The sequence below is a fragment of the Myodes glareolus genome, chromosome 14 (genome assembly GCF_982192425.1).
Source record: "Myodes glareolus chromosome 14, mMyoGla1.1, whole genome shotgun sequence".
In the NCBI taxonomy this organism is placed as follows: Eukaryota; Metazoa; Chordata; class Mammalia; order Rodentia; family Cricetidae; genus Myodes; species Myodes glareolus.
The window spans coordinates 34,107,904-34,126,862 of NC_142039.1; the positions used below are offsets into that span (position 1 = coordinate 34,107,904).

General features: G+C 44.4%; 1 protein-coding gene across 1 annotated transcript in view; it reads left to right on the forward strand.

The window, feature by feature from the left end:
* Gli3 (GLI family zinc finger 3) overlaps window positions 1-7,309 on the forward strand; it is a 267,115-nt gene extending 259,806 nt beyond the window's left edge. Inside the window, exons 14-15 of the mRNA XM_087896438.1 lie at window positions 811-1,138; window positions 1,797-7,309. Coding sequence (XP_087752564.1) covers window positions 811-1,138; window positions 1,797-4,117 — 2,649 coding nt within the window. The 3' untranslated portion in view covers window positions 4,118-7,309. The remainder of the gene's footprint in view (window positions 1-810; window positions 1,139-1,796) is intronic.
* Window positions 7,310-18,959: the final 11,650 nt, after the last annotated feature.

Consider the following 18,959-nt stretch of genomic DNA (forward strand, 5'->3'; position numbering starts at 1 on the left):
AATTTCCTTTCAATGTCTACTTGGTTAGGATTTGGGAAACGCACTAAGAAACGAATCAGTAAAATCATTATACAAACTCAGAACCACTATCCATTGCAGCCTTTCTTCCCTTCTGAGTATGACAGAAGCAAAGTGATTGATGATTTACCTATTGCAGCTGCCTTGACCCGAACCCTGGCTGAAGGTCTATAATATCAGGAAAATATGGCAAGGAGAAAAAAGATAGAATAATTTGGGAACCCGCTCTGAAGAGCCTAGAGGGACCGTTGTTGGAAGGAGATAATGTGCCCTATGGAGCATCCCCTGTATGTGTGATAAAATCCCGTTGAAACAATAAATACTAAAGCCTCTGACTTCGTCTTTAATTTTACCAGGTCTTCATGCTTAGGTCCTCTCTAGGATTTACACTAATTTCCAATAACAGCCCTTAATAATTGACTCCATTATATACATAAAGAAACTACTGTGGTGAGTGGTGATGAAATTTGCCCAAAAATACTGTCCCGGAGATAGAGTTGAAAATGGGGAAATGTGTCTGCACAGTTGACATTTGGAACAGGATCCCATGGCTGATAACCATGATTACACCACATCTAGCATCTTCTACCATCCATCACCTCCCTTGTGCATATGCTTGGTGGGCCATGATCATCTTGGCCCAAAGGCTACTCCATCCACCAGCGCATAGTTTTTCTTCTCATTTAACCTGCTGATAACTTGAAGTTCTTGACTTGCATGCGCTGTCATTTTGGCTTCCTTTCCTTTACCCTTCTTGATATCATGTTGTTCCTTTCTCCTTGACCCCGCTAGACATCTCAGCCAAGCCCTGGTGGTCAGCCTTCATGCAGCAGCCAACAGTCCCCCATCAGCAGCTATTCCAACAGTGGGCTCGAGCTTCCTCTGACGGATGGAGGTAGTGTAGCCGACCTCAGTGCCATTGATGAAACCCCAATCATGGACTCGACCATTTCCACGGCAACCACAGCCCTTGCTTTGCAAGCCAGGAGAAACCCGGCAGGGACCAAATGGATGGAGCACATCAAACTTGAAAGGCTAAAACAAGTTAATGGAATGTTTCCAAGACTGAACCCTATTCTACCTTCCAAAGCCCCTGCGGTGTCTCCTCTAATAGGAAATGGTAAGTTCCACCTTAGACCACATGTCTGTCTGCTTGACGCGGTTCTTTTCCTTTATGTGTGGCCAGCACATGCCAAGAGGACCTGGAGCCCTTAGTTTTATATGTGTTAGTTTCTCTACAGATCCTAAACTTAGGCTAGACCCTATCTGTGTTAATGTTGAACCATTTACATGGCTTTGCTGGATGGTCCATATTTTGGAAATTGTAACAGAAAAATACTGGAACTAAAAATGTGAAGGACTCAATTTTTGTTTTGTTTTGTTTTTCTGTTTTTTCTTTTTGGTTTTTTTAAGACAGGGTTTCTCTGTGTGGCTTTGAAGTCTGCCCTGGAACTTGCTCTGTAGACCAGCCTGCCTCTGCCTCCTGAGTGGTGGGATTAAAGCTATGCGCCTCCACCACCCCGCTGGACTTTGATGGAAAAATTGTAACTGTTCAAATTTCAGCAGGAAAAGAAAAAAAAAAAAACAACTCAGCAATAGGTGCATTTGTGGTTAGTGCCCAACTCTAGTTTCCAAACATATAACAAAGAGAATTTTATCTGTTTGCCCAGTTCAAGGAAATACAAGCTAGTCGAATGCTTGGGGGAAATGTCGCACCTGATTTAAGACATTCTTAACTTTACGTCTCTTTCCTCTCCTCCCTCTGTACCTCCCTCCAGGCACACAGTCCAATAACAACTATAGTTCGGGTGGGCCTGGGACCCTTCTCCCGAGCAGAAGTGACCTGTCTGGTGTAGACTTCACGGTGCTGAACACACTCAACAGAAGGGACAGCAATACCAGCACCATCAGCTCTGCCTACTTGAGCAGCCGCAGATCCTCGGGCATCTCCCCCTGCTTTTCCAGCCGCAGGTCCAGTGAGGCATCACAGGCTGAAGGGCGACCCCAGAACGTGAGTGTGGCTGACTCTTACGACCCGATCTCCACAGATGCCTCCCGGAGGTCCAGCGAGGCCAGCCAGGGTGATGGACTGCCCAGTCTGCTCAGCCTCACACCTGTACAGCAGTACCGCCTCAAAGCCAAGTACGCTGCTGCCACCGGTGGTCCGCCGCCTACACCCCTGCCCCACATGGAAAGGCTGAGCCTAAAGACCAGGATGGCCTTGCTTGGGGAAGGCAGGGACTCAGGGGTGACCCTGCCTCCAGTTCATCCTCCTCGGAGGTGCAGTGATGGAGGGGGCCACACGTACAGCCGGCGTCACCTGCTGCCTCATGATGCGCTAGCAAACAGTGTAAGGAGAGCCAGCGACCCTGTCAGGACAGTCTCCGAGAACATGTCACTTCCCAGGGTCCAACGCTTCAGCAGCCTCAACAGCTTCAATCCTCCAAGTTTTCCTTCATCGGTGGAAAAGCGTGGCTTAGTACTGCAAAACTATACCCGGCCAGAGAGCAGCCAGCAGCCCCGGTACTTCCAAGCATCTCCCTGTCCTCCCAGTATTACAGAGAATGTTGCCCTGGAGGCCCTGACCATGGATGCTGATGCCAACTTGAATGATGAAGATTTCCTGCCAGATGACGTGGTACAGTATTTAAATTCCCAGAACCAAACAGGGTATGGGCAACAATTACAGAGTGCCATCTCTGAAGACAGCAAAGTAGCCCATGGGCCAGAGGACTTGGACCTACCAGGGCTGCCAGACAGTCATGTTGGCCAGCAGTACCCGGCTCTGGAGCAGCCCTGCTCTGAGGGCAGCAAAACCGATTTGCCCATCCAGTGGAACGAGGTCAGTTCTGGAAGCTCTGACCTGTCGTCCTCCAAGCTGAAGTGTGGTCAGCGTCCTACCGTACAGCAGGCTCGAGCCTTTGGGTTATACAACAATATGGTGGTCCACCCGCAGAATCCATGGAAGGCTGGGACTGGCCCAGCCGGGGGATATCAGACCCTCGGGGAGAACGGCAGTACCTACAATGGCCCCGAGCACTTTGTGATCCACGGTGGGGATGGACCTGGAGCCAATGGAAATGCTTTCCATGAACAGCCCTATAAGACCCAGCAGTATGGGAGCCAGCTCAACAGGCAGCCACTGGCTTCTAGTGCCCTAGATGGTGCCTGCAGTGCGGGGGCTCAAGGGTCCAAGCTGAAAGGCAACACCTTGCAAGAAAATGGGGCTCTGCTAGATTTTGGGCTGTCCGCAGCACCAAACGAATTAGCTGGCAATGCAGTGAATGGTATACAAACCCAAGATCAGATGGGACAGGGCTACATTGCTCACCAGCTACTCAGCGGCAGCATGCAACACCAGGGGGCCAGCCGCCCTGGTCAGCAGATCCTAGGGCAGGTCGCTGCTACCTCACATATCAACATCTATCAGGGGACAGAGAACTGCCTGCCAGGGACTCAGGACAACAGCAACCAGCCATCGAGCATGGCAGTTGTCAGGGGCTACCAGCCCTGTGCCAGCTATGGGGGCAGCAGGCGCCAGGCAATGCCGAGGGGCAGCCTCACTCTGCAACAAGGACAGCTCGGCGATGTGAGTCAGGCGGGCAGGGTGAGCGGCATCAAGATGGAGGCCCAAGGGCAGGCCCAGCAGCTCTGCTCTAATGTGCAGAATTACTCTGGTCAGTTCTATGACCAAACCGTGGGCTTCAGTCAGCAAGACAGGAAAGCTGCTCCCTTTCCCCTTTCAGATGCCAACTGCCTGCTCCAGGGGAATGGCACTGAAAACTCGGAGTTACTTTCCCCGGGTGCTAACCAAGTGACAAGCACAGTTGACAGCTTTGAGAGTCATGACCTAGAAGGCGTGCAGATTGATTTCGATGCCATCATAGACGATGGGGACCATACCAGCCTCATGTCAGGGGCCTTGAGCCCAAGTATCATTCAGAACCTTTCCCACAGCTCCTCCCGTCTCACCACACCACGGGCATCCCTCCCATTCCCATCCCTGTCCATGAGTACCACCAACATGGCTATCGGGGATATGAGTTCTTTGCTGACCTCCCTAGCAGAAGAAAGCAAGTTCCTTGCAGTTATGCAGTAGGCAAGGAGGACCACAAGTAGAGGTAAAACTGTAGAACTTGAACGACTTCATTGACTCTGTTTGGACTTTTTTTTTCCTAAGTTCTATATGTATTTTAGCAATCTCATCTCACCTGACTGGGGTGTGTCTCAAGTATATTCCTTTTATGGAAAAGGACTCTGAAAAAACCCTAAGGTATTCTAGGGGAGAAACTGTCTTCCATTTCAGTTTTGAATCAGTATTGTGACATTCAAATCACCCTCTTTTTTTTAACCTGTAAGCCTGCCTGCCCTCTTTTGAGTGAACCAATGTAAATGTGTGATGTGCATGTTCTTCTAGAAGAGAAGTCATCAAATTCAAAGATCTGGCCTGCTTCTCTGCTACCCCAGGAACTAGAATTGATGTGCCTGTGACCAAGGGGTTGCAGGTTCACTCTTTTAAAGTTTTACTTTACAATACTCAGTGGCTTGCTTGTGTGTGTGTGTGTGTGTGTGTGTGTGTGTGTGTGTGTGTACACTCACATGCATGCACATGTGTGTGTATGTGTGTGTTTAGCTCCCACACTGAGTACAAGAATTGAGTGAATGGTGGGTTTGAAGATTGTGGGTGCCCTATAGTTATGTGTTCCCCGCCTTGATTCAATTCGAGGCATACTTTCAACAGCTGCACAAAAATGGAAATTTGGGGATCCTACAAATGAAACAGTTTGCATTTCATTCAAAGCGTTTTCGAGGGTTAAATTCTTCCGTAAGTTTGCATCCTGAGCATATGTCTATGTGGTCAGTTCTCAGTCACCTCCTTTGCGTCCCCTTGACCTTATAATATCCAGCATTGCCGGGAGAGAGTGGACAGGAGTGGATATTCAGACAGCCACTCTTTTAGCTCTTTGTAAGAAGTTAGGCCAATTATAGATTGAAGCAATTGGGTAGAATTAGTTTGAGAACTGTTTTGTGGATTTGCTATTGGTCACACCGTTTTCCTCATTATCATAGATAACTGAAAAATTGATTATATGTAGCTCTAAGTAAATATGTAAGCAACCCACTACTGGATGTATCATTACCATTTATTAATTTTACTATCACAAGGGAATATGTCTATTCTAAATGCCCTGTTTTAAAAGATGTGTAAAACTTAGTTGTAAAAGGCAAAATTCATATACATTGACATTGGGAATAAATTGCTTTAACCGTTTTTAGCATTGGAGAGCATGAAAGATGATATTTAGTAGTCATGTGGATTCCAAATACCATTAGTCCTTAATGGGAATGAAGATTTTAAAGATTTACCTAGTGCAGCCACTCCTCACTTGCAGCCGACACATAAAGTCACACTATGTGTGCACAGAGCACATGGATTATCCAGCATATTACTTCAAAACTATGTAGATGATTTAAAAAAAATGTCAACCCATCAGCCCCAACACTGAATTTCTCCCAAATGATTCTTGACACAGTTGTGTGACTTTCCTCTTAAATCCTGCATTAAAGAGTAGAAAGATGAAAGCCAAGGAAGTGTTAGGGACTAGGAAGAATGTTCCGACCACACAATTTTACCCATGCTTGTTTTCTCATTGGAACGCAGATTCCAACAGGGATGAAGCTTTTCTGGTTAGGACTTTGTGCTAAGCTAGCCAGTTTGCTTTCTGTTAGATGTCCCCAGGTCCAGCAGAGCAATCTATAAGTTCTCTACACTCTGCAGCCCTCTCCCAGGAGGCTTCTTGTAAACCAGAAATCATAGGCCAGAGGGAACTGCTAGTCTGGGTTCGGGAGTGCAAAGCAAGACCTGTCTGTTTCTCTAGCAGGTCACTTTCTACTTCTAAAACCACTAAGGGAGTCCCTGAATTTCTCTGTCTGGTCAAAACTTTCTGGTCTGGGTCTTACCTGGCTTGTCTTATTGGTAAATTTGGCCCAATCCCTTTATTACTTTTAGTTTCAGAAAAGGAGGCTGGGGATTCTCCTCTTTGCTCAGCAAGGAGAGGGAGCCTGGTTCCTGTCACACCCTTGCCTCCTCTAGCAGAGCCCTTCCTAGGTGGAATCCTTTCTAGTGACCTTGAAGTCTCAAGTGTCTTGGTTTCCACATTGACTGTCCTTCCTAGAGGTATGGGCAATGCATGGGACCAGCACCGCAGCCCACCCCACTTTCTGGTTCTGCCTCTTTTATTTCTTCTTTCTTTAATTGTTCATTTTCACCCTTATTTTCTAAGCTGTTGCCTTTAGATTTGTAGAACCAGTGTTTCCAGTCTATCAGACTTTTCTCAATATGAAAATTTCAGAAGGGCACAGGTTTAAAAGGGGGGTGGTGGTGGTGGTGGAAAGTATTCTGTCCCAAGATAATCCGTCATGATAGTCCAGTCCAAGAAAGGTTATTTAGTCACTAAAACTGTCCTGTGGGACATGAGATCTCTGCAGGCCTTGCATTTTCTGTCCAAATCCCGCTCACAGTCTGCACCCTCTTTCTGCTCTTTGGCTGTTGCTTCGAGGAGAGACAACTTTGATGCTAGTGTCTTCTTTGCTTTTTAGGGAAAGTACAGGCTCATACATGGTACTCTCGTTTAGTGTCTGTGTTAAATGGTTTTTGTTTTTCATGCCTTTTTCTAAAGAATTAAATAACTCACTTCCCTGCTTCTCACATGTTGGCTTGTCCTGAGCCATGGGTTTTGATTCTTACAATGTATGTGCCTTATTTTATGTTTCTCTTGTCAATGAGAAGGACCAGTTGTTGTCGTCCAGTCAGCACTACAAGGCTGCATGTCCAGACAGTGTTACCAAGAAGCGAGCCCAGGATTGTAGCGGTCTGAACTGTCCGTGTGACTGATTTCCTGTGTTGTTTGAAGCCGATAGGAGGATGTTCTCCTCTGACAAGTTACCCTTGTATATCCTGCAAATGTGTAAGATAAACTATGTTTCTTTTCTCCACCTTTTTTTAGATTTTTAAAGAAGAAAAATGTGTAATCCTTTTTAAAGAACAACACATGTAAATATATTCAAGTATCGTAGGTGTAGAGTTGGTATGTGATGGCCTTGGGCCTTCCTCGGAAAAGCCTGTGGCTGCTCAGTGCTCCTAGGCCTCAGGAATGGCAGCCCAAACACATGAACTCTGCCTTGGCTTTCAGAACCACTTAGTCCTTTTGTAACAAAGAAAAAAAAATAAACAAAAATAAATAAATAAAAATGTTTCTTACAGTGTCAATAAAAAAACTTTGTACTGAAATGGTTTACTGGATTCTTTTTGTTTTCTTCCATTTAATCTCTATGAGAATAAAAGAATATTTTCTCTGGAGAACTTCCCTGCCTATAGTTGAATCCATATTAGACATACAGATTATATTAAAGTTCTCTAGAGTAAAAGATCTTGTAGAATGTGTATGACGTGTGTGTGTGTGTGTGTGTGTGTGTGTGTGTGTGTGTGTGTGTGTGTGATTTATTAGAAAGGCTTACAGGCTGTGGGCTTGTTAATCTAGCAATGGCTCCTATGCACAGAGGGCTAAAGAGCCCAGTAGTTGTTCAGTCCATGAGGCTGGATGTCTCAGCTGGTCATTAGTATACTCCAGAACCCCAAAGAAATAGGCTCTAGTGCCAGGGAAGAAATAAAGTTGCTAACAAGAGCAAGAGCTACCCGAGAGACAGCTTCCTTCTTCCATGCCCTTTATAGAGGCCACAGCAGAAGATGTGGTCCAGATTACAGGTGGATCTTCCCACCTCAGAAGAGCTGGATTAGAGGATCCTGATTCAAAATATGTCTTCCCACTTCAAATAATTTAACTTAAAAATTCCTCACAGGCATGTCCAGTCATTTGGGTTTTAGTTAATTCCAGATGTAGTCAGGTTAACAAGAATAGGAATCACACAAGTTGAATTTACTGCATTCACTCACTAGATGGAGATGAGAATGTTGGCTCGTTCACTGGCAGTGTGAGATGTGTACATACACAAGGCTGTACAGAACATGCTAATGGTCCTTGTGTCTCTTATTTTCACTGCTTTGTTGAACTCGGAGGAAGGATGATGGGGTTTCACACCTAATAACTTGTCTCCCTCTTATATACTGTCCTTTTACCTAGAGATACACTAACGCAAGTGGAAAAGTCTGCCATAATAGAGATTTACTTTATTCTGAACACATTTTTTTTTCTTTAATTTCCATTTTAGTCTATGTGTATGAGTGTTCTGCCTGCATATTTGTTCACCATGTGCATGTCTGGAACCCACAGAAGCCAGAAGAGGGCATCGGATCCCCTGGAACTTGAGTTGCATTCAGTCATGTGCCACCATGTAGGTGTTGAGAATCAAACCTCAGTTCTCTGGAAGAAACGCCTGTGCTGGTAACCACTGAGACATCTCTCCAGCCCCTGAAGGCATACTTTTGTGTTTCTTTTAATGACTAGCTTCAGTTAGAGAAACCTGTTTGTCTCGTTTGCTGTTTTAGCCAGTTATCTATAGTGCTCTACACATTACCATCGGAGATCTCCATTCTGTGTTGTCAGTAGCAGCACACTGGAGTGATACTTCATTTGTATTTTTAATAAACAAAGTTTGCCTGATGGTTAGAAAGTAAAATTGCCCCACTGGTCAGCCTTACTGACTAGGCAGTGGTCACACACACCTTTAATACCAGGAGCCACACTAGTTTGCCATAGAAACTGGGTGGTAGTGTTGCACACCTTTAATCCCAGCCCTAGAGAGGAATATGATGTGGCAGAGACAGCTCTCAGACAGTCTCATTCTGAGGATTCTTAGAAACAGGATCGCCATTTCAGACTGTGGTAGAGGTAAGAGCCAATAGCTGTCTGTTTTGCTTTTCTGACCTTCAGGTTGAACCCCAATATCTGTCTCTCAATTAATCATGCTACAGCACACCTTGGAAGCCACCAGTCAATTCACTGTTGCTGGAAAACGTGAGAGTCCTGGCTGGTTATCCCAAGTCCTAGGAGCAGAGCACCCCTTAATGCACAGGCACACAGAAATCTCAACATGCCTTCCTGATCCCTAAGAAAATTCTGTTGTTCCAAAAGGCGCTTTCACAATTAGACTTCTTGCAAAAGGTGTCCAAATAAATTCAGGAAAAAATAAGAAAGTATAAATTTATCCTCTGTCCAGATAGGAATTATCAGCTCAAAAAGATGTGTGTCATCCAGCATGCCAAAGTAAAAAGGAAAGCGCTGCTAATGAAAAGGAGGAAGGTGGGTTGCATAAGAGGTGTCTATTCTGTGTTATCAGTGTTGGGAATAGCTCCCACCTTGGAAAGCAGGCCTTAAGTCCAGTCAGACATGGTTAATTGCTCCCACAACACTGTTGAGTCAGCCTATCATGCGGCCAGGTGACTGTTTGGATCCCAAAGGTTGTAGCTGAGTTGCTAGTCCTTTTTGTTCTTCCTGTGGATCCTCTCAGCCTGTTCCCATTTCCTTGTGTCAGCCCCTGATACCTAGAACACATTTTACTTGGGTCCTTCAGTGGTCACACCATGCTGGGACTGGGTGACAATCCCCATTCCCATCCCCAGCCCTGTAACAAATGCTTATAGGTGCCCCCTCCTCCCATGATCCATTCACTGAGACACCAACTCTCAGTACAGACCCAGCATCTCCCTAGACCTTTCATGCCTGTGTCTTCAGATTATTCTTTGTCTTCAACCTGCTTAATAGGAGCTCTTCCTCTCACCATACCTCCAACTCCCTGGGAACTCCGCCTCTTGGTGTGGCCATGATTCCCTTAGCATTTTCCCACAGCCCCTCTTCGCCTTATCTCCTAGCCCACCTCTAGTGTCTCTACCACCCACCCACTGCAGAAAGCACTGTCTACCAGGGAACCCACAGTCACCACACTTTCCCTAAAAACCAAGGAATGGAACAGCCAATAAAGATAAGACCAGAGAGCAACACCTAGAATCACCTCAATCATCACCACTCCAGATGCCTGGACACCAATGCAAAACAAACCTTAACAGACAAGACAACATGTCCCCACCAGAACCAAGTAATCCTTGGTCCCAAGAGAGCTGCAAAGCACAGTGGGGAGACTGGGCAGAAGAGAAGAGAGACGTGAGAAAGGAGGGAAAGAAGAGGTCAATACGGTTAGAAACAGCATTTGGGTCAAGAAATTCATGGATGGAGACACTGGGCACCATGCAGGAAATCTCTTCCTTTTAGAGAAATGGCAGAAAAGGAGATTCAGAGCAGGGACTCGAATGACAAATGATTCAAAGATGAATTCTGTGACTTCTCCCAACAGCATGCTACATTTCATTGCACGTAAGATGCTAAGATGCCTCTCAGTGCTGAGACATTACTTCATCTTCCCAATGTGAATAGAAAACACCACCAAACTAATTTTCATGAGTTGAAAACACACATCTCCTAAAAATAAAAAAATAATAAAAATAACCGCATAGTCTGAATAGTTACCAAGGTGGAGAAATGCATACTTGGCAGCTATGTATAGAGTGTGTCCTAAGAGAGAGTGGGTTTTCTTATTCCTGTTTCTGTTTCTTTCTCTACTTCCTCCTCCCCTTGATTCTTCCCTTCCTCTCCTCCCTTTCTCTGTTGCAAGGTGACTTAACTGTTACTTAGCCACTAGAAAGGAAGCAAACGAGAGGCCATTAGTTGGTGTTAAAGCAAGCAGAAAAAGTATCAGGCCTATCTGCATGCCTAAGATGGCACACTGGTCCTGGGCTATGGCATTTTGGCCAACTCTGAGAGATGTCCTGGATAGCACGGTTGAGTCAGTGCAAAGGCAGCTTAGACCTGTGAGGACAGAAAGCACACAATGTGTCTGGAAGGCCACTGAACTTGAACTGGAGCTTTGGAATGAATGGAGAGTGAAGGCGGAATTGAAAGGAGTAGAAAACAGCATGAAACAGTGGGTCTGGCAGGCAAGATTTGTTTATTGTTATCTCTTTGCAGGAAATGTTTAAAATACCATTGGTAATGATGGTAGATGGCCAGTGGTAAATGATGGGGATCAGAGTGAAGGGGGTGCCCTTGGCTCCTTCAAGCTGAGTTCTTCCCTGTAGAGGCAAGCATGGCAGCGGGCAGGAAGAGCATACAACCATACAGCCTGCCTCCAACATGGCAGCACTGGGAAGAACAGGGAGAGAGACAGACGAGTTAAGTCCGCAAGAAACTTGGGGCGTAATTCCGTGTTTCAGTGCATGTAAGCTATTTCTCCCACATTGCCCTTCTGCTTGAGAAGGCTGTTTGGGTACCGGGAGTGAGATTTGGTCTGGCCAGTGAGTGAACCAAACACGCAAAGAGCAGCATTGAGTCAATCTCACCTGTTGGCCTTGATTAGGGCGTGAGGCTGGCTGCTGTTTTTTTTTTTTTAAAGTGGGACCAAAGTGATGTTTGTGGGTGGTAAGGATGGTTCCCACACTGCTTATATCTAATAGGGCTTCCTTCTCAAGGACCAGTTAAAGAATGATTCACAACTAAATGCAGCTAAAACTTGATTGAGTTCCTGCTTTTGGAAAAGGTCCAGTCTCAGAATGTGTACTTCTCATGCAGGGGGATAAAAGGCATATCTCAGTAGTCATGGTCCTCTTGGTCCTTAGTTTCCAAACCATTTAAAATAAAAGCCCCACATAAGCATTTAGATATATTTCTAGCCCAAATCATCACGCTTGTGTTTTGCTAAGCCCTATCAGCTTACAGAACAGACCTTTTCTATGGTCATTAAGGAGGAGAGGTGGGAGCCATGTCCGTGCTTTCTTTTCTTGTCTACCTGTGAGACCCTCTGCTTCTAAGAGAGACAGGGAGAGAGAGCACTTTCCCCAGGGGCAGAGCAGCCTGGTCCAGCTTGAACACTCCCTGCTTCTGGATTAACACTCTTCCCCTGCAGCTGGGAAACCTCCTGGACTCAGAAATTCCAGGGGCCCGACATGATCCAGGCTCAGAAATTGGGCCTCAGCTCCTCACTGTTGGCAGACGCAAGGCTCCAACCCTCCCAGGCTCGTAGGAGCCAAATGCACTGTGGAGGTGTGATTCACTGAGTTCCCAGAGGAAGGGTACACAGCCAGCTGGCAGGGAATTACTGTATGTCCAGGCCAAGGAATTCCATTGCTGTTAGCTGGAAACAAGCAGCCAGCTACCTCCCTTCTCTTCCTCGCTGGCTGATGCTTGGAGCTGGAGATGATCCAGGGATCTGGGGAGAAGAAAAAAAAAAAAAACAAGCCCTGAGCTGCTTATGACCAAGATAAGTCTGTGACTAGGGTCCTTGGTGATGAGTTAAGGCAAGAAGAATTTGTGTCTTCATTTAAAGATGATTCTTATGCTCACAAATATTTACCCAAATTATACTTGGCTACATTTTTCAGCAATGATTTTTTTTTCTTAGTAAGTAGCAAATGGGAGACAAGAAAAATAGTATGTATGCCATAGCTCTGAGACAGTCTATATTCTGAATGAGAGATCTTTTTTTCTTCTATACCTAGATTCTTTGTGGTCTCTAGGAGTGATGCTACAGATCCATGCTTAGCTATTCCTACTCTCTTTACTCTTTAGAGATTGTGGTATCCATGAACCCAGCTCCTCTGACACTTTCCATTTGACCCACATCCTTCCAAAAATGAAATTATGGAACACCATGATAAACTTCTCCCCTGGTGTTTATACTAAAACCAAAGACCCTGTCCACACCACCTCCTTTGTAAGCTTAGATCAATAGTGCTACTTGAATTGAGGAAACAGCTAAGATCTTTCTCACCTGCCTTTGCCTCATCTGAGGGTTCAATAAAAAAAAAAACACCCTTCTACAATGTATCCTCAAAGCATAGGACAAAAAGTAAGTACCACATTGGTTCACAATACAGAAAGTTAAGTAACAGCCTTCGCTTTCGCTTGACTTGAGCCAGGCTTTCTTCACTTGCTGTAAAGTTTTGAATAATTTAATATTTCTTTGCACAATTCCACCAAAGCATCCAAAAGCTTCCAGCATGGTGATGACTCCAAATAGTTTGAAATGCATTCTGAGGCTGTTCTAAATCAAAGTAGATGTAACACTCAGCCAAAGCTAAGTTTTCAAAAACAAGCTGACTCTAATGGAGCCTTGCCAACCGCATGCACTAAAATTCTAGCTTCATTCAGTCATAGGGTTTTCTCTTAAGAAAGAATGTGAAACAGATAAAGAAAGGGGTTGCTATGGTGTCAACCCCAACTGATGTTCTGCAATTCACTTCTGGTACTAACCACCTGGAAAATAACATGAGTGGGGATCCCACAAATTAAGAGCTCAGTTTTCCAAAAGGGTGCCTAAAGTTCAGATGGAAGCCACAAATTTAGGGTGTCCCAGGTTCATTGACATTTCCCTAAAGCTGCAAATTCAGGAGTTTTGATGATCTTGTAGAGTTAAGTGTTCTCTAGATTTATTCACAGAACTTAGAACAGCACCATCCTTATGCCTAATTTTATTTCTAAGACTACTAAGTGACAGCCTGAGGTGACATCTAGGCCAAGATTGGAAAAAGTCCTCTCCTTGTAGAGTATGTTACCTTGTGGGCACATCACTGTGTCCAACAACTGGAGGGCTTCACTTAGTTTTGTTCTGCAGTGTGGTTTTATTATTTAAGTATAACTGATTAAATAACTGGCCACATGATCTAATGAAATTTCTAGTTTCAGCTTTTCTGCAGAAATAAAGTGAGCTCAATGTTTCAAAACCCTATGCACATACGTGGTCTTCTGGTAGCCAGGCCCTACTGTGATGTTGTCTACATGGTCACTATGAATCATACCACTGGTATGAACTTAGAGGTGACTCTATGATCTTTTAATAGTAAAGTAGTCCTGCTAATGGGATAGTTAGAGCAGAGGTAGAACCTCTCTCCCAATAGCCAAGAGTAAGGTAAGTCTTCATTCTACAAATGGGAATTTCTTCTTTAAAACAAACAGGTCCAGGAGTAAAAGCAAGATGTGCCTGAAAACTCTGAGATCCCAAGTTTCTGATAAAGGCCTGATGTGGGCTAACATTTTTACACTATCAGTACCACTAATAGCTGACTGCCAGGCTTATGTCCTGGAGCTTCGGACTTTTGGCAAGGATGCAAGACAGTAGTTACAAAAATGCTTGTCCATGCCACAAGTAAGAAGTGCACAAGGGAAACTCTTTGGAGAATTTTTCCTCTGTCCATACTTTAATTATAGATGTTTTGTTTCAAGGTCTCTCAGATCTCCCTATTTGGTCCTATTACCCTCATGCAAACTTCAACAGAAACCCTACTTCCTCAAATCTCACTGATGGTCTAACATTATGAAACGATCTGTATCTATTTTATTTTTGTTGACATTGCACTGAATTAAGGGTAATTTGGAATTTCAATAGCTCCTTTATTCAGATTAACTTTCCCAAGTTAGCTTTTCTAAGACCTTTCCCCTCTCATTCCAGTCTCCAGTTCCCATTCCAGTCAGTGTGAGGCTAAGAGTTCACCTTTTCCCCTTCATAGCTCTTTAGACCCTGAAAGCAAGTATGTGGGTCTTGAAAGGATAATCTGATTCCAATTAGAGAGACTGAAGAGTCATACATCCCTAGAGACTATCCAAGGAGCTATTTGATGCATCCTGAGTCCCTCTTCTAAACCTTCATTCAGATCTCTAATAAAAGTATATGCCAAGGCAGAGAAAAAATACAGATGTTGGTGGGAAGTTTTAATCCTCATATTTGGCAGGTGGCCTCAACTTATCCCATCTACTGGGGTGAAAATCTATATAAAATTATAAAGTGACACAAAGACGGGGCCAACTACTATGGTAACAGGAGTTCTGCATTCCTTTCTTAATGTGGGATTTGAGGCTAAAACTTTAGGATGAGAACCATTAAATTGTATCTGTGTCTATCTATATGTTTATAAAGATATACATTCTATGGGCCTGCAATATTGTCCTGCTTTTGGGTGGTGCTCCAAATTAGCTAATAAAATTTGTTAAGGAATTCTATTTTCATAAACTTAGAAAGAAATATGCAATTACATAAATATTTCTATATGAATATATAGAGACAGTATTGGCTAGTTTTATATCAACTTGATACAAACTAGAGTCATCTGAAAGGGGGAAACCTCAATTGAGAAAATGCTTTCATAAGATCAGGCTGTAAGCAGATCTGTAGAATATTTTTTTGGTGATTGATGGGGGAAGGCTCAACCCATTGTAGGTGTTGCCATCTCTGGGTTAGTGGTCCTAGGTTGATGTGGGATTCCGTTCTGTATGCTGTGAATATGTTTTATTACCATTGGTTAATAAAGAAGCTGCCTTGGCCTATGGCAAGGCAGAATATAGTAAGGCAGGAAATCCAAGCAGAGATAGAGGAGGAAAGAAGGCAGAGGCAGGGAGATGCTATGTTGCTGCCCAAGAAACAGGTAACAAATCATGAGCCTCGTGGTAAAATATAAAATAATAGAAATGGGTGAATTTAAGATGTAAGAGTTAGTTAATAAGAAGCCTGAGCTAATAGGCCAAAGAGTATGTAATGAATATTAAGCCTCAGAATGGTTATTTCATAAGTGGCTATAGAAAATATTGAGTGGGACCTGGTGGGTGGAGAGAAACTGATCTGGGGGACCAGTGGAATGGAGAATATCTGTAGGTACATTAGATTCTATAAGAAAATAAGCTGAACAAGTCATGAGGAATAAGCCCATAAGCAGCACCCCTCTATGGCCTTTGCATCACTTCCTGCCTCCAGATTCCTGCCCTGTTTGAGTTTCTGTCCTGACTTCCTTCAAGCTGAGCAGTGATGTGGGAGTACAGGCCAAATAAACCACCTCCCACCCCAAGTTGCACTTTGGTCATGGTGTTTCATCACATCAGTAGTAACCTTGACTAAGACAGGAACCAACTCACATGGAGAGAGAGGGTGAGAGGAGAAGTTCTCATGGGAAAACAATTATTGTTCATTAGGAACATCATCTACCAGAAAAGTATATTGAGACGCCCAAATGTCTTTAGTCTGTAAAAGGGAAAACTAGAAAAGAAGGTAAGTTTAAACTGGCATTTATACTGAGCAGGTAACCTCAATTTATCTACTGGCAGTGCAAACTTTATATCAAATTATAAAGCAGTATAAACACAAGGACCAACTCTTACATTAACTAGTGAGTTTTTCATTCCTCTCTTAATGAGTGATTTAGGACTAAGACAGGAGTGTAAATTAATTTTCTGTTGCTATGATAAAACATCACGGCCAAGGCAACTTACAGAAAGAATGGCTTGTTTGGGGCCTAAAGTTCCAGAGGGATAAGAGTCCATCACTCTTGGTTGGGAAGCATGGCAGCAGTCAGGAGAGAGGTGCTAAAACAGCTAAAAGCTCCCATCCCAATCCACCGATAGGAAGCAGAGAAACACTGTGACCTCAAAGCCTGCCTCCAATGATATACCTCCTCCAACAAGTCAACACCTCATAATCCTTCTTAAACCATTCCACCAACTGGGTACCAAGTATCCAAATGCCTGAGACTTATTGGGGACATCTCATTCAAATTATCACATTCCACTCCCTGGCCTCCATAGTTACATTACTGTATCATACTGATGTTGAAGAATGCTATTTCAAGGTATGTTACTTTTGTTTATACTGTGGAACATTTGTTTAATGATGTAAAGCTGTGTTGCTTTTGTTTATGCTGCATCTGTTTAACTCTGAAGCTGTGATTCTTTGCCTATGTAAAACACCTGATGGTTTAATAAAGAGCCGATTGGCCAACAGCAAGACAGGAGCAAGGATAGGCAGGACCGGCAGGCAGAGAGGATAAACAGAAGGAAAAATGAGGAAAACAAGGAGCACATAGAACAAGGAAAGGAGGACATTAGGGGCCAGCCACCCAGCCACCCAACCACCCAGCCAGAAACAGAATAAGACTGAAAGTAAGGTATACAGAAGTAAGAGAAAGAAAAATGACAGAGGCAAATGGTAGTCAGGATAATTGAAGAAAAGCTGGCAAAAAAAAAATAGCCAAGCTAAGACTGGGCATTCATAATTAAAAATAAGCCCCTGTGAGATTTATTTGGGAGCTGGGTAGCAGCCCCCCAAAAGAGTGAAACAGACAACAAACTGCAAAATGCCTTCAGTCAGACTTCTCAAGTCCCCAAGTCTTTCACAGTCTCACCATTATTTAAAATTCCAGAGTTTCTTCTGAACCTCATGGAAATCTCTTAATTGTATCCCTCTGTAAATTCAAAATGTAAATCACATACTTCCTGTTGTAATTATAATTATGCTGGCCTGCCCTATCACCTGGGTACCCTGTCCCTTTAAGAGACAGGTTCCCCCCACTCCCAATCACAAGCTGATCTGGAACCTCTTCTCTTCCTTTCTCTCCCTCTTAGTCCGTTCTTCTGAAGAGGCATCCTCTACCTCCTCCTACCCCTTTCTCTTACCCCCACTCGTCCCTGCTCCTCTCTTTCTCTCTCCCCTCCATAACCTCCCTAACCTTACACCCTCCCAATACCCAGAAAATAAAATTCTCCATACCCAAGCTCTCCCTGCATGGCATAACTGTCTGTCTCCCCCTTCTTCCTCCCCCCACAGTCTCCCACCTGCCATGGAACTTGCCAGGGTCACCCCTGCTATAAATAATAACGCTTCACACAGACAAAGGCACAGAATATACATTACCATTCCAAAAGGGAGGAATCGGGGCACAGTAAGGCAATACCAGACAAAAGCAAGTCCCAAACCCAGCAGGACAAATTCCAGATCCTGCAGCTCCATGTCTGCCCTTCATGCTTTGCTGTTTGTAACATACAACCAGCCTCTCTCTTTTGAGCCAGCTGTATTCCTACGGGCCTCTCTTCTTGGTGTATCTCCCATGGCTCTGGCACCATGGACATCTTGAGGTTGCCAACACAATCATGTTCCTGGATTCCTACTGTCTTTCACAGGGCTTTCCGACAAGGACCATCCTGCCACAGATCACCTGACCTCAATGGTTCTCCATAGCCAAGGTGGAATATTCTACAATTCCTTCATTCAAGTACTCTTCCTGACTCCACAGGGATGACTCTCCCAAGTGTGGGTAGAACCTTGCCCCTTTGGGTCACTGGGTCACTTTTGTTGCAGTTTTGGGTTTTTTTTTTTTTGGTTTTTTTTTTTTTTTGGAGGAGAAAATTCATTAGGCCTTTTCACAAGATGAAAGATTAGCTGGGTGAAGTCTTGTCCTAATGGCACCCTTCCCTTTATTCCAATGCAGATCAGGCCTCCCCTGGATCTCCTACTAGCTTTCAGCCTGAGCTCCCAGGTTACATACATTTCCTGGTACTCTTTTTCTCTCCAAGCTGTATGTTTGTGTTTCCTTTAGCCTCACTTCCTCTTTTGCATTGTAGACATTCATAAAAGTGATCGCTAATAACCACACAACAGTTGCTGTGATTAGGCCTTCTTGATCTCCTCCCACAACTAAATTAGTCCATCCCTTTTCAATTTAGGCTTAGGCAAATTCTTATGAAAAGAGCAGAGGTCGCCAAAATAGTGCCATAGTCTCGAGCCCGGTTGCCAACGCTTTTGCCCTCTGCCACCTCTCAAGCTGGGCTGTTACTCTACTTGTAGTTCTCAGCCTTACTTTCTTGTGAGCCCCTACTGGGATGTCCACATCACTCTGCTTACAGCATTCAGCTATTTTCCTATTCCAAAGATATTTGGAATCCAGCTCAGGCCCTGCCTTCTGAGTGCCAAACACCGGGACCTACCCTTGGAGTTGCCTCAGTCCAGACTCTGCTCCTGAAAAACCCTGCCATTGGCGGTCCCCCCCACCCCCCAGGGCATTAAAAGTCCTCACCTGATGGGTTCTCCTTGTGGTTCTCTCTTTTCCCTGGGGCCGCCCAGGAAAGCTTTGCTCAGATTAAACCTGGATTTATTAATTTGGTTTGATTGTCGTATTA